At 37.5% G+C, this 23,311-nt stretch overlaps 2 protein-coding genes across 15 annotated transcripts in view; one reads left to right on the top strand and one right to left on the bottom strand.

Moving 5' to 3' along the window:
• LOC145552644 (uncharacterized) overlaps window positions 1-23,311 on the top strand; it is a 158,554-nt gene that overhangs the window by 6,155 nt on the left and 129,088 nt on the right. For 2 of the 14 annotated variants that reach the window (XM_081610330.1, XM_081610328.1), the window contains exon 4: window positions 20,873-20,982. The exons of 11 other annotated variants lie outside the window; for them this stretch is intronic. In XM_081610330.1, the coding sequence (XP_081466456.1) occupies window positions 20,942-20,982 (41 nt within the window). In that variant the 5' untranslated portion in view covers window positions 20,873-20,941. Of the gene's footprint in view, window positions 1-5,821; window positions 5,841-20,872; window positions 20,983-23,311 lie in introns of those variants that run through there. One more of the 14 variants, XR_014088780.1, reaches the window with a different exon arrangement.
• grin2ca (glutamate receptor, ionotropic, N-methyl D-aspartate 2Ca) overlaps window positions 1-23,311 on the bottom strand; it is a 54,530-nt gene that overhangs the window by 3,468 nt on the left and 27,751 nt on the right. Inside the window, exons 3-11 of the mRNA XM_008416517.3 lie at window positions 18,701-19,302; window positions 15,063-15,177; window positions 11,037-11,248; window positions 5,800-5,968; window positions 4,736-4,889; window positions 4,414-4,539; window positions 2,974-3,203; window positions 574-734; window positions 290-477 (exon numbers count right to left, since the gene is read on the bottom strand). Coding sequence (XP_008414739.2) covers window positions 290-477; window positions 574-734; window positions 2,974-3,203; window positions 4,414-4,539; window positions 4,736-4,889; window positions 5,800-5,968; window positions 11,037-11,248; window positions 15,063-15,177; window positions 18,701-19,302 — 1,957 coding nt within the window. The remainder of the gene's footprint in view (window positions 1-289; window positions 478-573; window positions 735-2,973; window positions 3,204-4,413; window positions 4,540-4,735; window positions 4,890-5,799; window positions 5,969-11,036; window positions 11,249-15,062; window positions 15,178-18,700; window positions 19,303-23,311) is intronic.

Raw genomic sequence — 23,311 nt, 5'->3', positions numbered from 1 at the left:
AAGTAAAATATCAGCCATACCAGTGGCCTCTCAGTTTGTCATTTATGTATTATGCATTACACGTTATAATTTCTCTTTCAGTTTAATAAATTCAACTAAAGGTGAATAGCAGAATAAATCAACTTCTGATTTAGTTTTACTCAAATTTTCTTTATATAGTTGCTATTAGCAACAATGTGCAGGTAGCACATTGTTACTGTTAGCTCTCTATGAGCATGTTAAATGTAATTGCATCATAATATTGATGTTTTTGGGTAGTAGTTCTAATTTATGAAAGCACAACAAATACCATCAGCCAGGAACTGCAGCAGGGCAAGGTCGATGGGGCGTTTCCAGCGTGAATCCTTCTGCAGAGCAATTCCATAACCAGTAGTAGCAAACACTTTCCCGCTGCCAATGGTGACCAGTTTGCATCCTTCGTCTTTGCCAGCCATGTAATTCAGCACAGCAGCATCATAGATAAAGGCATCCAGTTTCCTAACGTTGTAAAACAGATTACACAAATAATTTAGTTGTTTGGCTCTTCTTCCATTTCCACATTGTGTGTTCATGTCTCTCTTGGCAGAAACCTACCCTGTTTTAAGGCTGTTGAGAGCATCCTCTACTCCTTTTTGGTTGTATTTGACCATGTGGGAGTGCATCTCGGGGTAGTTACTCCTTATGTTGCGCTCTGTGCTGCCATTTGGGACTGTGCCAAAGCGGAACGGAGGATACTGCTCCTGTGGCTTTTGAAACTGTTGATGGATGTGGAATAACATTTTATATTAACAAACATGATTCTTGTGCTTATGTAGCTAAACAAAAGTTTCAGTCGTTTGCTTATTGTTCAATACACATAGTTTGACATACTGTGTAGGTAATAAAATAGGTTTACCCATCATCTTTGATTTTATTACGTTTTAGTACTCTGTTTAGTCAGTAAGAAGTGCTACAAAAAGCAGGGCGTAAACAGAAAGCACACACAGAGTTAAAGAGGACTGATCCTGCCAAAGCTGGAAATGAATTAATAAAATAGGAAATAAAGGAGTAAATAAAACTGTAAATACATAACAAAATGAGGAATTAATATGTATTAAGTGTATTCGATAGGGACAGGCACACAATATCAGGCTGAATAAACAGCAGCCACATTTCTGCATATTGATGCTTTTAGACTGAGCTAACATGTCTCACTTGTGGGCTTTTATAAACAATATAAACAATTGGAATTAAATAAATAACTATGGCGTAAATCAAATATATGTTTTAATTATTTATTTCCACGTTTAGTGGTAGAAACACCAACCTCATTACAACAGACTTGAGGGGCAAAAGGAAAATTTTAAATAAATGCAATAACAAATGTGTAAATGAATAATTGCATCATATATTTATTCCAAAATAAATATTTTATAGTTATATTGAAAAATATATTTTTACGCATTTTATTTCCTCATGTATTTATTTATTTTAACTTTATTTGTTCATTTTATCTACTTAGTTTCTTCCCTCTTTTTTATGCATTTACTTCCTCATTAATTCATTGTCAGTTTTGGTAGGATCAGTCCTTCATAGACTGGATATAGTGGCATCTGTTATCTTTCCCCCACTGCTCTACTGTTCATATTGTTGTCCTGGAGGCTTTGTGTTGTGTTAATTGACACAGCTAACATCGGTATTATAGAAAGGAACTTAAAGTCCAGGATGCTGTCCAGGGGGATCTAGACTTCCTTCATCCTTCTGTTGTCTTCTCTAAAGAAGAACTTATTTCATCCTTTTCCCTTTGGCAGTACTTTATGCTTTTAATTATCATAGATTGAAAGTAGGACAAGGGGGAATACAGGATTTGACTTTTTCATTAACCTTATGCAAATGCTTTCAGAGACCATATGTTAAATAATTAGCACTTATATAATAGGAAAAATAAATAAATAAATAAAAGCTACAAATCAACCATTTCATGACTCTTGAAAGTCCAATTTCTGCTGATTTCTGTGTGAAGCTTTTAGTGCAATAAAAATGTAAAGGTTTATCCTTTCAGGTACATCTAAATACAAGAGTTAAGATAAATTGCAGGTAGCTTCTGGAGATTAATTTGCTTGTGTGGAGATATTTTTGTCATGTTGCTTGACAAATGTGGTTGTCAGTCACTCTCTTATCATGACATTTCTTGTAAGTGGAGAAGTTATTCCCACACTTCATTATTGACTAGTCATTCCTTTAAAACAAGGTCACTTTATCTGTCTTTGTGTTGTACCTTATTTCCATACTCCTGCCCTAAGGAGCTTAGCGCAGCTGGTCAAGCAGCAGTTCAGTTCTACATTCCTACGGCGTTGCCACATACAGAAAGAAGTAGAATAATCTATGAAGTCCCTGTCAAAAGAGCTTTGTTTCTTGCACTGCATTGCAGAACTGGTGAATAATGAAAAGAGAATTGCTAGTGACTTTCCTAGAATTGTAATGAGCAGTGGACAGCTTGGTCTTTTTCCTCAAATGCCTCTTTAATCTCCTCAGTTGTCTGAAAGCACAGACTACAAATCACTTTTTGTGCTGATGGTTTAACACAGATTTCCTCATCAATACTTCTATGTAATGTGTCCCCAGAGCAACACTTGTAGGGATAATAATACCAGGAAATTACAATCACAGTCTACCCGGAAAATTCACTCGGCTATATCTTCTCGTTTCCATTAACATCCTGCTCTAAAAGATAATGTAATTTATGTTTTTCCTGTTTGCATTACCACTTTTAGATTATCCACAATTTATAACTACAGCAGATGTAGTTTACAGTACGGTGACCAACAGGTACAAACACACAACAGCAAAACACGCTGCATTTTGCCTATGATTGTAGCTATTTTTTTGTTGTGTGTTTTGGAGTTTGCAGCATTTATGTGTTTACAGCCAGTGTATTACTGAGCCAAAATAGACATCCTTGTGTTTTAGGTTGCACATCAACGACAAAACAACGTCTAAGACAAAGGTCTGTACCTTTTTGTCACTCAGTCCGGAAACGGTGTCGATGTATTGCTCCTGGATCATAAAGGCAGCCAGATTGGCAGTGTACGAAGCCAGGAAGATGACAGCAAAGAAAGCCCAGACCAGAACCATGATCTTACTGGTGGTGCCCTTTGGATTCTCAATAGGAACCGAATTGTTGAAGACGATTCCCCACAGTAGCCAAACTGATTTTCCAATAGTGAATGTGGGCCCTCCGGGATCTAAAAACCAAAGAAAACAAAGTAAAGAGTCAGTTTTAGTGGGTTGTTTTCCAAATCAAATTATGGAATTAGAAAAGATTTTATTTTGTTTTGGTTAATTTGTTCATTTTTGGCATAGATCATTTCTGGTTCATATTTCCAAAAGGTAGCTGTGGGAACCTTTGTCTCTCTCAAGCTGTTAAGGATAAAAATTTGAAACTGTGAAGTAAACAGTACATTTAAATACTGGGGTTAACAAACTAAATGTTCAACATTTTTATAACTAGGATAAAGTAAACGTGACTGAAACAGTGATTAACTCAATATTTTCTCTTATTTATTTGCTCTTATTTACTCTTATTCTCTTACTGGAGACAATTGTCCGTTTTCTCCAACATAAAATGCAATTCTTTTAAGTTGTACCACAGAAGTTAGTTTTATTTTTAATGTATCTGTTAAGTTTTACATTCTTTTTTGAAAATAGGTTCTTCTTCATTGATTTAGTCAATAATAGTGCATGATAGAGATAATGCACTTGAAATATAAAATTACACAGCAGATGCACTAACATTTCTTAAGGCCAAAGCTGATATGTAACATAAAATATTGGATGAAAGTAAAGACTTGTCCTATAGAGATTAGTTGGCAACCCGTGACTCTTTGCTCTTTCATCCATTACTGGGCATTAGGGGACCACATAGCGATGAAATGAAACTGCAGTATCTTGATTCAACAAGAATTGATCCAATGTGTGAACACTGTAAATAGGCTTTCATGCTACATTTTCTCTTCAACCTTTGATACCTCTTCAGAATCCAGTGTAAGGAGTACCGAATTACAGCTTTCTGTAGTTTCAGCTCTGACAGTATTTTAAAATGATGCTATTGGTAGCTTTGTATTACAGGAAAAGTTGTAAAACCCTTATCAAACAACCTATGTCTATGTCTACATGCAAGGTTTTGACTACTTCTGTTTCTTTGGTCAACATTACAAAAAGAAAACACTGATAGAGGTGTATTGTGGGGAGATAAGGCTTTTTGAGTAGGTCAGAAAAATACCACACTACTCATAGTTTTGACTTATTTGCATTCTTTTTCGTTCCACTCTATCTGTCTTTTGCTTCTATTCTCCTAACAAACCAGATTTGTGACTGTATTTCCAACAGTGGTTCTCTTTTTATGCATATAACTACCTGAAGGAATGTAGATGTGTTGGGCAACATGAGATTTACCTTTGGCACTGACCAAGCTCCGATTGTACCCAACTGGACTGCAGTATTCAAATACGAACACTGTGATGGCCACAACTGTCAGACACATGACGAACATCATGACCCAGACTGCTGGACTGTACGGTTCTGCAGAGACACACAGCTTAATTAGGCAGGAAAGTACTCATAATGGCCTTTTTAATTGTTTATTGAACAACATTAATGGCCTTTTTAATAAACAATAGTAAACTAGGTAGGCTATTAAGATGGCTCTAAAAAGTTATACTGAACCACTTCTGATGCAGTCTTAGTTGGTAGCATGTTCTCAGAGTTGGTTTTTTACCTAAAAAAGCTGATGGAGAGACAGTCCCGTTACTTCTAGCCACCATCACACTTATTCCCGTCTCCACAAATGGCACCGAAAAATCAATGATCTCTGAACGCTCTTCGTTTATGGTCAGTGAGCCGATAGCCATGTCCGCTCGTTTGTAGAACACCTGTTGGTAAAAATAAAACCTTATCATTAGATTTTGTTTTTGTGTGAAGTAGGCAGATGGCAAAGCATCAGACATTCACTGTTGTCCTTCGTTATAAACTGCCACATTGTTTTAAACTGCTGTCACGTTTTCAGCAATTAGCACTAGGGCTGTCAAAATAATAAATACCTTGATATAATCAGTACTACAACAATTAATTATTAAAAAATACTAATTTACTTCAAATTTGCAGGAAAAAACCTTCACTTCTTTAGCCCTGCAGCTAAAGTTATGAGCTATTTAATTTATTTTAATTGTTCAATTCAGTGTAGTTGCCAAATCATACAACAACAGTTAAAATTTAACAAAAAAAAAAGTCATCTGAGTAACTTAACATTTTGAGACATTGGTATCTTCATCAATACCCTAAGCGCAGACTATGTCTCTAGATATCTTCAAAAAGTCACTGATTCCTTTAGATTTCATGTAAACTTTGTAAAGAAGAGTCGATTGCAGTCGATTTCAATTGATCCACAATTTCCTCACTACTTTCCTTCTCTTTCATCATCACAGTGTCTGCACTACTCTACGTGACCTTTAGTATTTTGGTCATTAACGTCTTTATTGTTACTAAAAATTTATATTGTCATGACAATTGTTAATCAATATATTGTGCAGCTTGGCAGTATTTGCAACAGAAATACTTTTCATCAATAAATCTAGATGTATTAAGATCATCGACTCATGTTCGGGTGCGGCAACTGAAATCTGAATGTAAAACCATTCAGATTTTAGTTGCCGCACCCGAACATGATTTGTAACTCTTTTCAATAAACGTGTTGGTTTGTAACTTGGCAGTTATAAAAACACATTTAATAAGGAACCCAACTCATTTAAATAGAATATATTATAAGGTCTTTGTCATTCCTACCTCTCCGATCATCCCGTTCCAGATGCCTCTGACCAGCTTGCCATGCTTGCCGTTGGTGACCAAGTAAAGGTCGTAGGAGAACTTGATGGTGCGTGAGAGTTTCTTCAGAATGTCAATGCAGAAACCTTTACAGCACAGCTTGGTGTACGGCTCAGTGTGACCCACAATACTGAAAAGCAAAAGACAGTGTTGTTCTTTGTTCTCTCGTACATTATTTAATAGTTTATGGTTTCGAAACGGAGACTATTAAGCATAGGTTTTACACATTTTGTATAAAAGACTTTTAAGCTCTTATTGCTGATGCAGCATTTTCTTTGTAATATAAATATACTGGTTGGGTGATGTCACTGCGAAAACACTAAATCTTACCATTTTGGTCTAGTTTCTGATGCAAATATCTTGGTACACTTGAAATTAGACAAAACTAACTTATAAGTAACTTTGCAGCAAGATATGGGAGCTTGTATTAAGTAAATATTCTTTAATATTGATGAAAAGGTACTAGTTTCTCTGGCAGATTATTTCACATATAACATGGAAAAATGTATTGATATAAGTGAAATAATCTGTCAGCATAACTTTACTGCTGTAAAGTTACTTATAAGTTAGTTTTGTCTAATTTCAAGTGTACCAAGATATTTGAACTAAAAATTGGACCAAAATACTTGGTAAGATTTTGTGTTTTTGCAGTGATGGACATAAAGGCGTTGTTCACCTCATGTTTTATCGCAGTTTCTATCACATTTAAAGCAAACTGTGTGTCATATTTTCTTATCCAAGAAAAGAAACTCCTGTTTCTTCCAAAAGATGTTCAGAAATAAGAGACTGGTTTCTCAGAACTGAAAACATTGTAGTTTGAGCTAAAGTGGACTTCATGGGAGACAACCCAGAAGGAGAGCCTCCTGTTTATGATGCACGGTGTGGTGTGTTAGGTACCTAGTAAGCCATGTATTGAAGGCAGAGAGCTCTAATGACACATCACCCCTAACCTCCCCCAGACCCTCAGTCTAATGGCCCCTGGACTCACACATGATAGGCCAGGAGGCGAGACAGCAAAGAATAACCAGAAACAAATGAATCCTTCAGAGGAAATCAGCCTGCCACAGCAGACCATATGTAAACACAGAGCTCCCAACACGCTGCCTCACCAGCTGCCAGGGTTCACGACTCGCTTCTAACTTAGTCATTAGCAGTAAATGAACTGTTCGAGCCTAACTGCACATGTCTGAGCCTAAATATGTCTCTGTGGTGTCTTAAGAAAACCAAAGTTCTTACCGTCTTTTAACTTTGTAACTGTGATTAATTTTTTATAATTTGATCTCAGCCTTTAATTGCGAAGTGTTACTCATGTAGCTGTTGTTCTAAATGATTTTATGCTTTTCGTTTTGAACTTTTGTGTGCTGTCATTTTATGAGCTTTCCATAGGAAGTGTCATCTTTGGGCCTTCTCTGTCTAGCGCAGAGTGACAAACAACAGCACATGTGTACACTTAAAGGAAAATTTTAAGTAATCAGTAAACTAATGTGTGTTTTTAAAGTTATGGGAAATGTAGAAGAAAAAGCCTGATTAAATCTCCTGACAGAAAGCAATTATCAAACATTACTTTAAAAAGATTTCAATATTTAAAGCTGCTTAGAGAAGATTTCTGGTGCTGATCTTATTGCTCATCAACCGTTGCACTCAGTTACATCTTTAATTAAATCAACTTATGATTTCATTCTTATTGAACACTGTTAATGTATAATTATCTCCTCAGCTCAATGTCATCCTTCAACAGGACATTACCTCTGATTGAATCATCCCCAGAGTGCTGTGAGGGAAAAGTGTTATTTATTATGGTCCTTCTGAAGAACTTTTTTTTTTTTTTACTTTACGAGCTGAATTTGGTGAAATCTGCTGTAGCCTAGTCAAAGCCCACAGTGTTTCTTGGAAAACTACGAGACAAACTACAAGACAATTTAAACATCTAATTTTTCTGTGCTTTGTTTGTGTCTTTAAATCTAAATATTATAATTTATCGCTATAACTTTTGGGACAGTTTATCGTCCAGTTAAATTTGCTACTGTGACTGGCCTAATCATGCTCAAAGCTACCAAGAGATGTACGAACAGATTACTAGTTCTGCGAAACATTAGATTTTAGTTTAGAAACCAATGTAACTGATTAAGAATAATTTTTGATATGGTATTATTTTCAAATGTAACTAAAAACAGAAGTATTTTTTTTTCTACGATACTATTTTTTAAAGTAAATTCTCTTAACATTTCCAATAAAAATCAGCTTTTCTGTTTGAAAAAGATCTTAATCTGCCACATTTGGGTCTTCTCTGTAAATCTGTACAACCCTTGGAAATGACATGCTGTTTTCTCTTCAAGAGCTTTAAGTCATTCTTTCCAAAAGCACTTCTGTTCAGAGTCGATTGTTGGCAGTCTTAGGCAAAATCTTTTGTCATGAAAGAAAATCTCTGGTCTTAATCTTAAATAAGCCCATGGGTTGAGGTTGTTCAGTGTCACACGTGCAATTTAGAGTTTTCCCAACCAAAGATGACCAACATCAATATCAAGCTGTGTCTGTTTTCTAGGAACTGCTCTTTCTGTAACTGCTGTTGTGACAGAAATCTGATTGTTTTCCTTTTTTTCCCAGTCATAATTTCTGTTACCTCTGCCTCTTTTTCCTCCAAGTCCTCTCTCTCTTTTCAGCATCTAACCCATAATAAGCACAGCAACACTCGCAGTCATATCTCAGATTCTGCTGGTATTTTCATCATACAGTTTGACAGGATTTCATATCAAGATTTTATATTATCTATCTTTCACGGTTTCACATTTTCAAGTGTTTGAGTGTGCCAGGTTTTAATCTGTAAATTAGGTCCACAGGTGGATAAAACCTCTATGCTGATAAAGTCCAGCTTCTTCGCCAGAAACCTGTTTGTTTTGGCTGCTGCTTGTCTGTCTTATTATAAATGCATTAGATGTTTCTGCCTTACACTGAATAATGTTATGTTTTAACATAGGACATTTTCCTTCCAGTTTTACAAGTTATAGGTATTTTTACATGTGCAAGAAAATTTTTAATATTAAATGTTTAGGCAGCACCAGAGAACTGGGTTGTAGTAATAGTATTTGTGTTAGTTTTATTCAGGACATTGATGCTTGAGGAATGACTAGGATCACTGCCATGAAGCATTGATCAGCATCCAGACTTACAGTTTGAAGTGAAGAAAAGCTGTTTAAATCACTTGCTTTGATTTATGATTCAACTCTGGATGAATAACTTTTGTGAATTTCAGCTGCCTTAACAAAAGAAGTAATTTTCAAACCATCAAATTATATAAAAAGGTGCACTTTGTAACGTGGGTTTTGGCTTTCTACTGAGATTTTCAAGTGATTCAGGACAACCTCTGTTGGTTCATGGTTTATGGCCTGGATCCATCAGAGCTGCTGATTAGCTCTTAACATGCAGTCCAGTAAAGCTGTTTTGACAGGTATGGTGGTTGTTAAGTTTTTTTTTTTTTTACTAATTGCTGTGAAATCATATTGTTGCTGCTGTGCACGCATAAATGTGTATAAGCTATTCTTCTTGATTTGTTGAAAGCTGACTGGATTACTGACCTTTTATTGACTGCTTCTTTAAAAAGAAAAAATGCTACTAATGAAAAGGTTCCTTTGTCTGACAGGGATTTTTTCCCGTAGTGGCTGGAAGATTCAGTCAGCATGAGTGATAAAGCACCACAGTTCTTCATAACACTGAAGGGGCGCGATATTCATCTTCTGCTCCCTTCACCTCGTTAACACCATTGTCAGTAATGGATAATGGCCAGTGCTTCTCTCCCCTGCTAATGAACACCAATATCAGTCTTTAGGTGTTCAGGATTGATGACATGGCCTAATCGTCCAATCTAATTGATACCCCACCATGCACCACATATATTTCCCTGATTGGGTCGCAGGGTGATCCCTGGGATATTGCACTCTGGCCAAGCAGCCTAATGAGTATCTCACCTCATTGAGTGATAAGAAGCCATGCATGTGCTAATGGCAGGGGAAGAGGCTTTTAATCTCATGGCTTAATGGCACACTCAAGTTAGATGCAAAATCAATTAAGATGGCTCTGCTATCACATAAGGGTGTTTGAGGGACTCTACAGCGATCAGATGTTGTTTTTTACTCAGGATGATTGAATGATTGACTGAAAACAGAGAAATACCAGTGCAACAGAGTGCTTGCAGAAGCTCTTTAGGTTTTATCAGTAGGTGCAATGACAAATTCTGTAAGACAACAAATTATCCCAGAAATTATTGTAATAACCAGTAATAAGGCCACTTTCAAGTAATGTATTGATAATACAACAATAATGCAATTTTTTACATAGCATTTCATACTGGAACTGCGAGATAATTTAAATATCTAAAATAAAACACAACCAAAACCAATAAATAAAATGCAAATAAAACTACACACAACCAAAACCATAAATAAAATGAATTATAAAGTCTCTATAAACAAATTATCATCGGAATGGAAATTGTCAAGCTCATTTTAATTTTTATGCGATTAATTGTGGCAACCTTAAGTATCAGTTCAAATAATGTGCAACAGCTACACAGTATGCAGTTTTAAGGCTCGGGTGTTCTACTGCAAAAGTGTCCAATTCCACTGTAAACATGGGAGGTTTTCAGGGCTGCAATTATAAATCGTTTCTGATTCTCGTGAGATTGTTTATCGACCAATACGTGTATGAGAAACCAATCTTATCCACCAATCTTATCTACTTCTGCAAAGCTCTGAAAATCAGCCACTGTCCCCGTTTGCTCTGCCATCACAGATTGCTAAAAACAGACATTCCACTGTTGCAAACATAGTTACAAAAATTGATCTGCCGAAATCGGAATCAGCTGGTCAGGCTTTTTAATGACCGGTGATCGGCCAGAAAAGTGCAACCCTGGTGGCTTCCTCTTTGTAATTTGTTTGGTTTCTAATTGTTCCATTTAGTTCTATGCTGAAATTCATTCGTTCATTTGTACATTCTTGTGGCCTAAAAATAATATCATTTAAGATTCAAACATTTAAGATTCATCAAGATGCACAAAGTATTTTATTATATTTAAAATCAGTTTTTACCTCAATATTAAACACTATAAAGCAGTGGTGACTAATATTTGGGAAAAATCCATGCTTGTCTTAAATAATAAAAAAGTAATGTAAAATCTGTAAAGTTATTTTTATCAGTTAACTTACGCCTCTGTCTTGTTGGACTGTCGTCGGCAGGGTACAGTGTTGCTAACACAAGTACCAGTCACAGGGTCCACTGCCTCCACAATAACAAAGGGCCGCTCCTCCAGTGTAGCCACAGTCAGGTGTCTGTAATCTGACACCGGCTCTAGGTAGGAGCCAAACCGCGGCCACACCGGGTATCTCATCTGCAGGATTCCCATCTCGTACGTCCCCACCTGAAGGAGTGAAGACAAGAAGGGTGAATCAGCAGGAGGCGGTGAAACACTGCACCAAACAGATGGCACTCATAATACTCAGCTGTTCCAGAAAAAGGTCAAAGATGCTAATAACTTGTGGAAGAATGCCTCAGATTAACAGATTTGAATGCTTATGTATTGAAGAGAAATAAACCATGTATCAAACTAATGAAACTACTTAATCCTCTACAGTGTTGATACTTAGCTGTGAGCTGAAGTTTTAAAGGGTTTTGATTTTAGATCACAGAGTTTGTAAACAGTTTAATTAAACATCCAAATGAAACTACAGCCTTTTCTAAATTAACAGTGAGAGGACTTTAATTGGACGTTGATGTTTAATCAACCAGATTCACTCAGAAGCCTTTTCTTTTTAGTAGCTGTCCCTTTGCCACTGTTGAAATTACTTAGGAAATATATGTCATTCTGATTTCTACACATTATTTTAATCCAAGCAACTGGATATGCAGTTAGTTTTAAAAACAATCAAGTGTAAAAATAGTCATACTCAGTTGAGGAAATTGACCTATTTCATATGTGGATTGTCACACGTGCCGTTTCCTTCATTCTGTTCCCAGTTATTCTTGTAATGGAAAGAACCGTGGGAATAATTAGCCATAAAACAAAGAGCAGCTGTTTAGGATGTTTTTTTAGAGAGCAGTAACTACTTTTTACTGTTTGTTTGTAACAGAGCAATATGACATCATTGTAGCTTCTTCTTTTCTACAAAAGCATTTTAAACACTAAACCTAAATTTCACCTTTACATTTGCGATAATCAATGTAAATGTGAACTGGTTCTGCTATTTCACATTAAAAGACTGCTTCTCTAAATGTCAGTAACTTACCACAGATAAACAAAATTGTTTTTCTTCCAGCATAATCTCTGTTGTTTGAGCAGGAAAAAAACATGTTTCTACACTGCAACGAGTTTAGCTTGTCACAATGAAATGAAAAGGGTGGAAAAATGGAACGTTAGGGAGAAGTGCAAATATCTAATTTCTCCTTGGACTTCAGTTATTCTTCTCTGCTGCCAGTCATATCGACCATTCTTACTGTTTGACTGTTGCTCCACTTATGGATATTTTGTTGAAGAAATCTAAATTTCAAATTACTGAAATACTCTGGGGTGAAAAAAATGGCTCCCATTTGATTATCAGACTTCATTTAGTAAAATATCCTCAACTTCATACAGTGAAAATAAAAATTAGTGTTGAATATTTCTAAAAAACAAAGCATGTATTGAAATATAACGTGACCCGAGTGGTGAACAAAATTGTAAACAAAGCCTATTGTGGCTATATAAGTTGAAAGAGATAAGTACATGAAAAGTTTATCTTTTTTCCCCACTTTTCAAAAATCCATTTTCAGCAAAGAGACAATAATTTCCGTTCCTGTGTTCATTACAGATAAACAGCGGAATGGCAGCAGCTTCTTATTGCCTTGTTGTATATCCAGTTGCTAGATAACGGTTCGGTCAGGACTAATTCTCCTTTCTCTCTGCTGCCTTTTTACTCCATTTTGTTTTCTTTCTTTTCATCTCCCTCATCAGTCTTCACAAGTCACTTTGACCTTTTGATCACCTGAATGGTTTATTGTGGAAACTTGCCAGGTAACAGAAACTGCTGCTGATTTATTGCATTAACACAGATTTATTATATGAAAGCTGAGCCGAATAATGTCTTAATTTTTGTATTTGTTGTGCAGCAAGACCTGGACTGAAACAAGATATGAATGAACTAGAGATGTAAACAAATAATTGACTAATTATTAATTATCACATAATAATTTATTAAATCAAAATTTGTTTAATTTGATTGATTTAATGTCCGTTTAAATGGACCTTCTTTCAGTGTCATAGTATGGCCACCATCCTATAGAGGGCGACGCTGCTCATCCTTGATGAGTTGATAGTTGTAAAACAACTATGGGCCCTTAAGGCCCAAAGTTGGTCCTCAAGTGCCCAAAGTTGGTCCTCAAGGGCCCAAAGTTGGTCCTCAAGTACCGGCATCCTGCATGTTCTAGTTCTCTCCCTGGTGGTAGTAACAACCTTCTCAGCATGTCAATGTTCTTCTTAGGCCTTCTCTTGAGACATAATTTTATCCAGGTGCGTTAAACCAGGGAGAGAACTAAAACATGCAGAATGCCGACCCTCAAGAACTGACTTTGGACACCAATGTTGTAAAAGAAATAATCATGGTGGAAGCATCCCAGAACAGGAAAGTGAAATGGTCCAAACGGGTGTGGGATGCAAAATGCACGTTATGTGGTTCTGTTTTGAAATGTACTCAGAATACTCATTTTTAGGAAAATGGCAGTTATCAACTAATTGCTTTAGATTAATTAATTAATTAATAACGTGCATCCCTAGTATGAATATTATATTACGATCTGGCTGCATGGCAGTGTGTTGAGAAAACTGGATTAAAAAAGGCTATCCAAAGGTGGAATTGATTTTCAGCTTGCAGTGAAAATAAGCCCAAGGCAACAGAAAGTTAAACACAGAAAATAGATTGCCTTCCACATCTTGGCTGGAATTTAGTGAAATGAGCAAAAATATTGTTCTGTTCAAGAGTGAGATTTTCTTTTTCTGGCTTGAAAGGTTTACGTAAAGGTCAGCATGGTGGAAATAACGAGAGGAGAATCAATGAAGCTGCAACTTGGGTTTAATTCTCACATTCATATGAAACAGGTTCACGTCCTTCCCAGAAATTTACAGTTCAGTTACTTTAAATCTTTTGAATGCCAAAGAAACACAAACTGTTTTATTTGTAGTTCTCTCTGCGGCGGGGAAGCGTGATCAACTAAAATATTTAATTTGAAAGCTTCTTCACTCCATTCTGCTTCTTATATGTTTTTAAGGGAATAATCAAAATTTGGTGTAATTTTTCATGATCACTTAGTAGTGATTTTTTGTCAGGTGTACAAATATTGGAAAGAATAACTTCTTTCCAATATTTGGAAAGAAGTCATCTTCCTTTTGGAAAGAAACTGTTAAAGAATCATGTTTTTTCCCCCAACAAACTGTAGAACAATTGAAACACATTGCTTCAGTATTTTACTATGCATTATAATCTTACAACATTTTACTCAGGATTAATGACTTGGTTTTAACAATAAGCCAAACTGTCACAGAAATGGTTGAATTGAATTGTATTCATTATCCTAAAATGGTAGATTATAAATCTGTTTTTCTGGCATTTCACGGTCCATTTATCAGTTTTGTAACTTGTAGCATGTTTTAGTTTATAAAACTATATGATATATTTATAATGCTGCTGTAAGTATAATCCCATAACAAGAAAATTAATTGCTTCTCTTTGGAGCATCGATTCTCACAGTGTTTCTTTTGTTGTAAAACTTTTCTAATTATGTGCAAGTAGTTTTGGTTGCCATTAGCGCCTAATAACTTGTTGATGTTTAAGAAGTATTGCACTTTAAATTATACGTATAACATAATATGTTTTAAATTACCAATGGATTGTTCACCACTTTGGCTACATTTTGCACCCGTCTTTAAACAAACTGATGAAGTGCAGTCACTTGACTCTGTTGTCTCTCTGTTGTCCTTTCGGAAACATTGGAGTCTGTGTGTCTAAGTGTATGTGAATGAAGCGTGTGTGAGAGGGAGACGATGCTCCATTAGTTCTTTCATTGGTATGAGGAAAGTCTATCTTCTGCTCCAGAACCAATGGGCTACAGCTGCAGAGTACCTCTGTTTTCCCATTTTATGAGCTGAAACTCATTACAGAAGTTATTTTGAAGAGAAGATTCTGGGAAATGAGCACAAAGCTTACCTTGTCCCACTGTCTCTCTCTGTCCAGAGTGATGACTATCATGGCTGGGTTCACCAGGTAGCCATTACTGTTGAAGGAGAAGTCATTGTGCTCCCATGTTACATTCAACATGTGTCTGAAGGAACAGAGCAAACAAAAGAAGATGATCAGTGACTTAAAAAGGCAGATAGATAAGCATAGAGCTAAGGCCGCATTCTTAAATTACATTTTTGTAAATATAAGCAAGATATTAAAGTTCAGCTGTAGTAGAGTTGCGAGGCATTTAATCGAAATGCTACACATCGAATAAGGATGCATTCCCACCAGCCCTGTTTGGCCTGCTTTAATCAAACTCTGGTCGGTTGTCTAGAAAGTTCAGTTCATTTGTGGAGGAATGTATCACACTCTGAAGCGGACTAACTAGTCTAACTACAAACCTTGTTCTTGGTTCGGTTTAAGTGAACTCTGGTGCAGTTTGAATGCATATGTGAACTCCAAGTGGACTGTTTTATCAGGCAAATGGGGAAATCGTTAAATCGTTCCTAGACATACCAACCACTCAAAGTACTTTACACTTTCCCACTCAGCACAGATCACTAGAAAACTTGGGGTTAAGTGTCTTTGCCCAGGGGAACACCAACATGCAAGATGCTGGAATCAAACCCACAACTTTCAGGTTGTAAGAGTTGCCATCAGCGGCTGTTTAGATTTAATTGAAATTTTCATCATAATTTTTGTTCTGTAGACTCAGATGTTTATTATTGTCCAGGGTCAGACATTGTTTGAATTTGAATGGTTCTGATTTCAATTCTTCGTTTTGATTCTGGTTCCTAATGAAATTTTATTCAGGTGCACTATTGAGAAATTGGTCTCAGTCCGTAGTCCTGCTTTAATGACCCACTTTTTATTGCATTCCAGTTTTTGTTCATGTTTAATTGCAAAAATCAGCAAATAGGAAATTGTTCATCACTTTATGAGATCCGAGTAACATTTACACTTAATGATGAAATATTAGTTTTCATAAATTTTTAGTTTTAGAATTTTGCCTAGTAGCCTTTATGTCCTGGGGCAAGATTATGGTTTATTAGTTCTGGCTTTACTGCGAACCAAACGGGTGTCAGACTTGTAAAAATTATCAACTGCTTCTCTATCTACAAGTTTTCTCCTCAGGTTTGGAGTTCATTTGGGACTCTTTACCCATTTCTGTGTAGAAAACTCATCTCAGTTCCCTGATTGATTTAGCAGCTGCTTCTGATCCTCTTGTTACATCACTCACATCTTCTGTTGCGATAGACGTGTGGCACAGGGCTCTCACCTCACACACCACTCCAGCAGAGGTGATGAAAGCCCAGTGGGAGGAGAACAGCTCACAGCCCGGTGTGTGTGTGAAAAGCGTGTTTAATCTGGCAGTGTGCGATAATCTTATTACCAGGTGAGCCGACTCATTATCAAAAGATTCTCTCATCCAGAAAGCAGAAATTCAACAACAGAGGATGCTGCTCACGTTTGATCTGACTGCAATGAGACAAGATCTGACGATAAAGCTAATTGAAAGCTCTTTGTTCTGTTTCGCTGACCCAACTTACTCATGTTTCTGAACACGTGCCTGCTGGGTCTAAATGTGTGAGCGATATGGTTTGTACTGTGTCAAAGATAGTGATTATGTTCAGTTTTTTATAAATGGTTCAAGTTTTATCTCCAAAGACTCTGTTGACTGAAGTGAAAATTGCTTTTGACGTCACAGGGAGAGAGTGATCCTCCATAATGAAACACGATCCTCTTGATTATGGTCGATAAATGGCCCTTGATGATCATCTTTAACAGGTCATATAAACATGAGCCGACAGCACCGTCTATTCTCCCTGACTAACCTGAGCTTATATGATGCAAAAGCTGCTGCTTGGACTGTTTTTTCCAACTATTCTCTTTGCTGATTAAAACATTTTTTCCAGCAAAATAGGATTTTCTCTGTGCTCCACGGCACAGATGGCGTCATATTGCTCTTTTGGGCATGGCTTTACTGATGGAAAGCCACACCCCTATCCACTTTCACTACCCCTCCCTCTGACTAAATTACCTCACAGTCTCCAACAGACATGCAGTGATTAGGGATGAAGAGATGGATGACAGCGACGCAGAGGACACCATGAAATATGCTTCACCACAACAAACAGACGGGAAATCCTAAATCAATACAAGACTGTTGACCACTTTTTACTTGTTTCTTTCTTGTAATGGCAGTGAAATCACTTCAGCTCTATGTAGACGACTCCTGCCGCTTTATGATTCATGATTCAGCTATGCTTTGCGCTCTGCTTGCCTACCAAGATGGCGCAGATCACTATGTTTATTACAATGACAGTATTAGCTTTGTTTCTTATCTGTGCTCCCAACACTTGCTGTGATATTTGGCGTCTGTAGCACTTTAACTCATCGGAAGTGTGATCATCTGCTGCAGAGAGGCTCCATCCAGCAGACTGAATATTACACTGCCCTGCAAAGTGTGAACCCCTGGCAGCACTGGAGCATCTACGCTGATAATTGTTTCATTCCACTCGCTCACTTTTTAACTTTTATTTTGAACGCACAGATATAATCTAGTGTAGCATGAGTGTGATCACGTTATGACTTTATAAAAAATAAAATAAAAAATTGCCCGCTGTAAATGAAACTGAGTTAATACCCAGTTGTTAGTCAAAGGCAGAATGTTTTTGAAACATGTAGGACAAGGTACCAGCTTGCTACAAATTTGTTATTAAGTAGTTGGTATTATAGTGACCTCAAATATTTAAATATTTCTACTCTGCACTTTAAACATCAGAGATCAGAATTTTACTGTTAGATTAAAAAATAAAAAGGGATTTTGTGCTGCTCTTATTACCAATACCTTATGCTACATTATAGTTGAAACTGTAGGAAGTTGCCCTAAAGCACTACTCAAAAAAGACAATGAAGACAGAAGTACAGAAACCTTCAGGTTCATTACTGTCAGACATATCACTGTCCTCTTCAGAAGCTTTACATCTGCAGCTCCAGGCTGACGTAGATCAGAGGAAACAACGTGGCCATGGAGGAGTACGTTTCTTACCAAAAAACAAAAACACTTGGCCTGAGAGCAAAATGCCTCTATGGGTTATATAAGTTTCAGACTCCTACTAGTGAGAAGACACTGAAGTCAGGAAAGCACAAGTCGGTGTCAGAATGATGTTAGATGTTATTTAGTGATTAATATAATTACCTTAAATAATTAAAAATAATGAAACTTGTAGAAACCTCTGCTGGACAACAAACCCAAAGTTAAAAAACTCAAAGTCCTGGTTTCAGAAGCGGTTTGAGTTCAGCCAGAGTGAAACTCTTTACTTCAAATGTAATGTGAAGTCTACTGTAAATTAGCTGATTTACAGTTTTACATGCATTTAAAATAAGTTCATCGCATTCATCAAACATAGCTGTGAGAGAAATGCTTAATTTAATGATACTTTTTTATGCTTTCATGGAAAAAATTAGGGAACAAAAATAAAAATAATATTTTAGGCAGTTTTTTAACATGAACTGAAATTTAATGTGGCAATAATAAACCCAAACTTTTTATCTTGAAAATAAATTTTCACAATAAATGATAGATATGATAAATCCCCCCGTTTAAGACAGTGTCTTACCTGAACAGCGTGTCGTTGATGGCAGATTGTTTGACGGGGTTGTGACAGTCGCTGTGGCCCTCAGGAATGAAGCCTCTCTGCTTCCTGAAGCTCTGGACACCTTTAACTACAATGGCTACCCCATCCCGCACCCTCTTCCTCAGACTCATCCTCCAGCGGTCTGTGATGATGCTGATCAACCCCACAGGGAAGCTGTCAGGTGGCGGGATGTCTGGGTTTCCCACGGCCATGCTGGGGATAATCCAGATGTAGCCCGGTCCTATCAGCCCAACCTCGGTTGCTAATGAAAAAAGGTACTGTGCCTCTTCGTGGGAGCAGTAGACCAACAGGACCTGGGCGTCAATCTGCTGCAGCAGCCTCCGTGCTCGTATGTCGTTGGTGCTGTCAGCCGACATGTCGAAGGACAACACGTCCTGCAGGTCCCACATGAAGTAGCTGGTGTCTGTGAAGGACTTGATATAATCCACGTAGGCTTCGTAACCCGGGTACAGGCTGGTTATGACCACAAAGCTGTCCCAGTTGTACTCCTCCATCACCTTGAACATGCCGTTAATCTGCTGCTCGATGGAGGAACCCAGCTGGAGGAAGTTGGAACCTTCACCCTGTAGTAAAGGAGAGAAACATGGCATCATTTTCTTCACTTAACCTGTTGGTCCTGTTCAAATAAATACATTGTTATTTTATACACTGACTCTAGAATAAAATCTGGAGGACTGTTTTGAAGACAACATTCTTTAACCCTCTTGCGGTTACATATGTTGGTAGGGAAGCCGACATGTAATTGTGTAAATGAGCAGCAGGAAAAGGGGTTGTCCCGTCAGACCGTCAGTTACCGAAACAAAAAAATAATTTGTAAAAGTGCATGTGGGATCTGTGCACAATGTAAAAAATCTTGTGGAGTCCAAATGACCAAATCTCTTAAGATCAAACCCAGATAGATCACACATTGTCTGGGGTGCAACAAATGGATGCAACCCATCCATTTGTTTTGGTAGCAGGTAAACTTTCTCCTGCTATTTAATCACTGAATGGCTTATCACTAAAATACACTAAAGATCTGCTGTTGTTGTATCCACCTTCCAGAACAATCAGGTCTTCTGGTTCTGGTTCTGGTTCTGGTATGCATCATCACAAGCAGAACCAAACATAGAGAAGCAGCATTCAGCTTTTATTCACCACAAATCTGGAACAAACCTCCAGAAAACTGCAGCTGAAACACTGAGTTCATTTAAATCACTGCTCAAAAGCCACATGTTAGAGTTGGTTTTGATTAGTAATAACTGGAACATTGATGAACATATTTGATTATTTTTGATGATTTAGATTTTTATACTTTTACAATATAAAGCACTGTGAATTGTCTTGTTGCTGAAATCTACTGTTCAAATAAACTTGACGTAAACCTTCATGACTTTTTTCAAGCTGCAAACACCAGGCTGAACAAAGACAGATGATCAGCTCATGTTTTATCTGTCGGTTGTGAAAATCTTTTCATTTTGGAAGATCAATTGCTGTCGCTCTGATCAGAACTATAGATCATACCAAAAAAAGTGATTTCCCTTCTCTTTGCTATATTTTCAGTAGGTCTCCTTCTACATTTTGAACAGTCATAATTCCACTAGATATGTTATTGTATAATCAGTGAACTAAAAATTCAAACCATTTCTTTTTTGCCTTTTGTTTTAGTCCTGGTGTTAAATCTCTAGAGTAGCCCCTCTAGTTGTCCCTCCCCGGGGAGAACCCTGTCTACCCCAAGCACCGAGCCCTCGCAGCTCAGGTGGTGGAGGGGTCAGGTGTCCCGAGACTGCTTGGCAGCCTGTGATCGTATTCTTCCCGACTCCCTGTTGTCCTTGACGGGTTTAGCTGTCTTGTGATGAATTAACGTCTCACAGTTTCAGACGACACGGCTAAATCCAGCCTCTGACTGCACCGTTGTTTTTCTGTCACTGTTTCCTCAAACAGCGAAGGAAATGATGGAATAAATACACCTTTCATGCACAGTGCATTTTCTTTAATCCAGAACAACTTAACTTACTCCACTAATAAAAGCAAACTGGGAATTAAAATAATTAAACTTCTTTGGCAGCTATTCTTCATTTTTCATTTCATTAAATTGGCCCAGAGCTCATATATTTTCCTTAAAATGGTCGCTCTTTCTGTGTTCGCCTGTAGGACACTCAGTTATCAGCGTATTTAGTGGGAGCTGGTTCTGCCTGGTGAACTCGCTGTGGACAGAGATGGATGAGGCGAACATTTACGTTTGGTGCAGAGAGTTCGTGCAGGTTTGTACAACCTGAGAAATCCACTCCTCCTGCTGCAGATCTGTCAGTGCTATAGCCTCAATCAGTCTGTTCCCTCACTGACAGGCGCTGGGCTGTCTGGTAGTGTCTACGAGGATGTCTGGTTTTGTTTTTCTTAGTGATTCCTTCATGCTCCCTTGCACATGGAACCACAAAGTACCTTTAACTCCTCAGACCTGGACAGCTCAATTAGCAGAGGGCAGACAGATGGCTCGGTCCAAATGAGCCTGGGGCATTACCGCAGGCATCGCTGCAGCTCAAAGCCCCAAGTCACGACTGTCTTGTCAGAGTGCAGAGCGCCGTCCGAGGAATCAAAGGATGCAAGGAATCATTTACAGAAAATGGAAATTTAATTCTCCGCCAGGGATGCTGGCTCGATGAGAATGCAAATGTTAGAGTTGGATAGACTTGAAATGAACAAATTGTACGACATTTCTGTTTGGTAAAAAAAAAAAAAAAAAAAGTATAAATATCCCCAGTTGAAAATGATATTCAGTAGATCCTACGAATGCTAATAGGCATTTGAAGGGATATATTTATCTGGAAAATTTGCATGTGGAAATTAGCTTTCCTCTTTTAAAATAAAATAACTTTGCAGGGATGCTGCTCATATAAACGTTGCACTTTTTGCTTATATTGTAACGTAACAACCACATGCTGGGAATATACAGCAGGCTGCTTGATGGATTTTCATGTTCAGCACGTAATGCATGTTTTATTTCAGAAACAATTTCATTAACTCTATTTAAAATCTTACTGTACCTTGACAAGCTCTAATTCATTCTATGGCGCTGCATGATGTTTAAACCAATTTAACACTAAGTAATTACACTGTTTTTACTTTTCCCAGAATGTCTCAGTATTGTAGATGTGATCTTTATCTGATTTGCATATATTTTTTCCCCTTGCATCTAAATTATTAGTCTGATTAACAACATAAGTTCTATTGAGTAGAAATTTCCTGCCATTTCTCCTTAGTTGGGTAAAATAAATAAATGTGCCAACTTTCAACTGGACCTTTTCCCATTTAGAAGACACTCAGCTCTGCTATCTGAAAGTGCCTGCTATGAAACATAATGCAATAAATAAATGATGAAAAACCTTCAAGCAGGAATTAAGGAAGTGAAATATTAGTCATCATTCATAGTTCCAAAGATGAATTTAACTATAACAACACAGAGTTATGTTTGTTCACAAACATTTAAATCTGATGTTTGCTTTCATGTTTGAAAATAAAACAGTGTTTGAGATTTTGATCACATGATTCAATCAAAGCCAATCCCACAGTCTCACACACACACACACACACACACACACACACACACACACACACACACACACACACACACACACACACACACACACACACACACACACACACACACACACACACACACACACACACGCACGCACACACACACACACACACACGGCCCTTCATGGAGAGAGTGACTTCTGGCGACGTCTCCTGGTTGTGACATATGTGTGCCTCCACCACGCAGCAGGAAGTGCCCTGGCAACAGCTTCCTGTGCTGCTGACGTCACACAGATCCTGCACGATGACACTATCCTGGCATTTCTCACTAAACATTAGATTTTCTCTCTGGTTATCAATAATCAAATTAAAATTGATGAACTATACAGTTACAGACAGAAACCTGCTAAGCTCCAGAAACTCTGCACTGACCTTCACAATAAGACTTTTAATTTTTAGTATTTGTGACATTTAAAGTGGCTTTTCAATCTTTTTCAATGGCCTCTAAAATGAAGCACTCAAACACGTCCATCCTCTGTTCACTTCCCAGTCTTTCACATTTCAGTGGCTGCAGAATGAAGCTGGACTTCATGCATGTCCACTGGCCGCCAACACTGCTCCTCGCTCCCTGCTGGCTGCTGCTTATCAGTGTTTTAACACTGTTGCCTTTAGTTGAGATAAGTCGGGCTGCAACAGTGAAGTCAGTTTTAAAATGCAGGATGTGGCAGCGGAGAGAAGTGAGTTCAAAAAGTAGAAAAGACAGACAGATAAAAAAAGAACTGCTCTAGTTTAGAGAACCGCCCCAGGCTCTTGTTCTTGCAAGACTTACATTTTGTTCTCTTAAAACACTCTGGTTCGCAGGATGGGATGTGTCAGTTTGCAGAATGGATCCCTTAAAGAATGCTTTGAAGTTCAACTCACAATATCAAGCTAATTTTTAATGATTGGAGGAAAATTTTCCATAAATATACCTGCACTTTTGACTGCTAAATTATATTTGAAGCACACCAAATGTCTGCGTTTCCCAATCACATTAGCCCTGCCATTTTATGATAA

The sequence above is a fragment of the Poecilia reticulata genome, chromosome 8, assembly GCF_904066995.2.
Source record: "Poecilia reticulata chromosome 8, P_reticulata-male-v2, whole genome shotgun sequence".
Classification (NCBI taxonomy): domain Eukaryota; kingdom Metazoa; phylum Chordata; class Actinopteri; order Cyprinodontiformes; family Poeciliidae; genus Poecilia; species Poecilia reticulata.
This window is presented reverse-complemented; position numbering and strand designations above follow the sequence as displayed.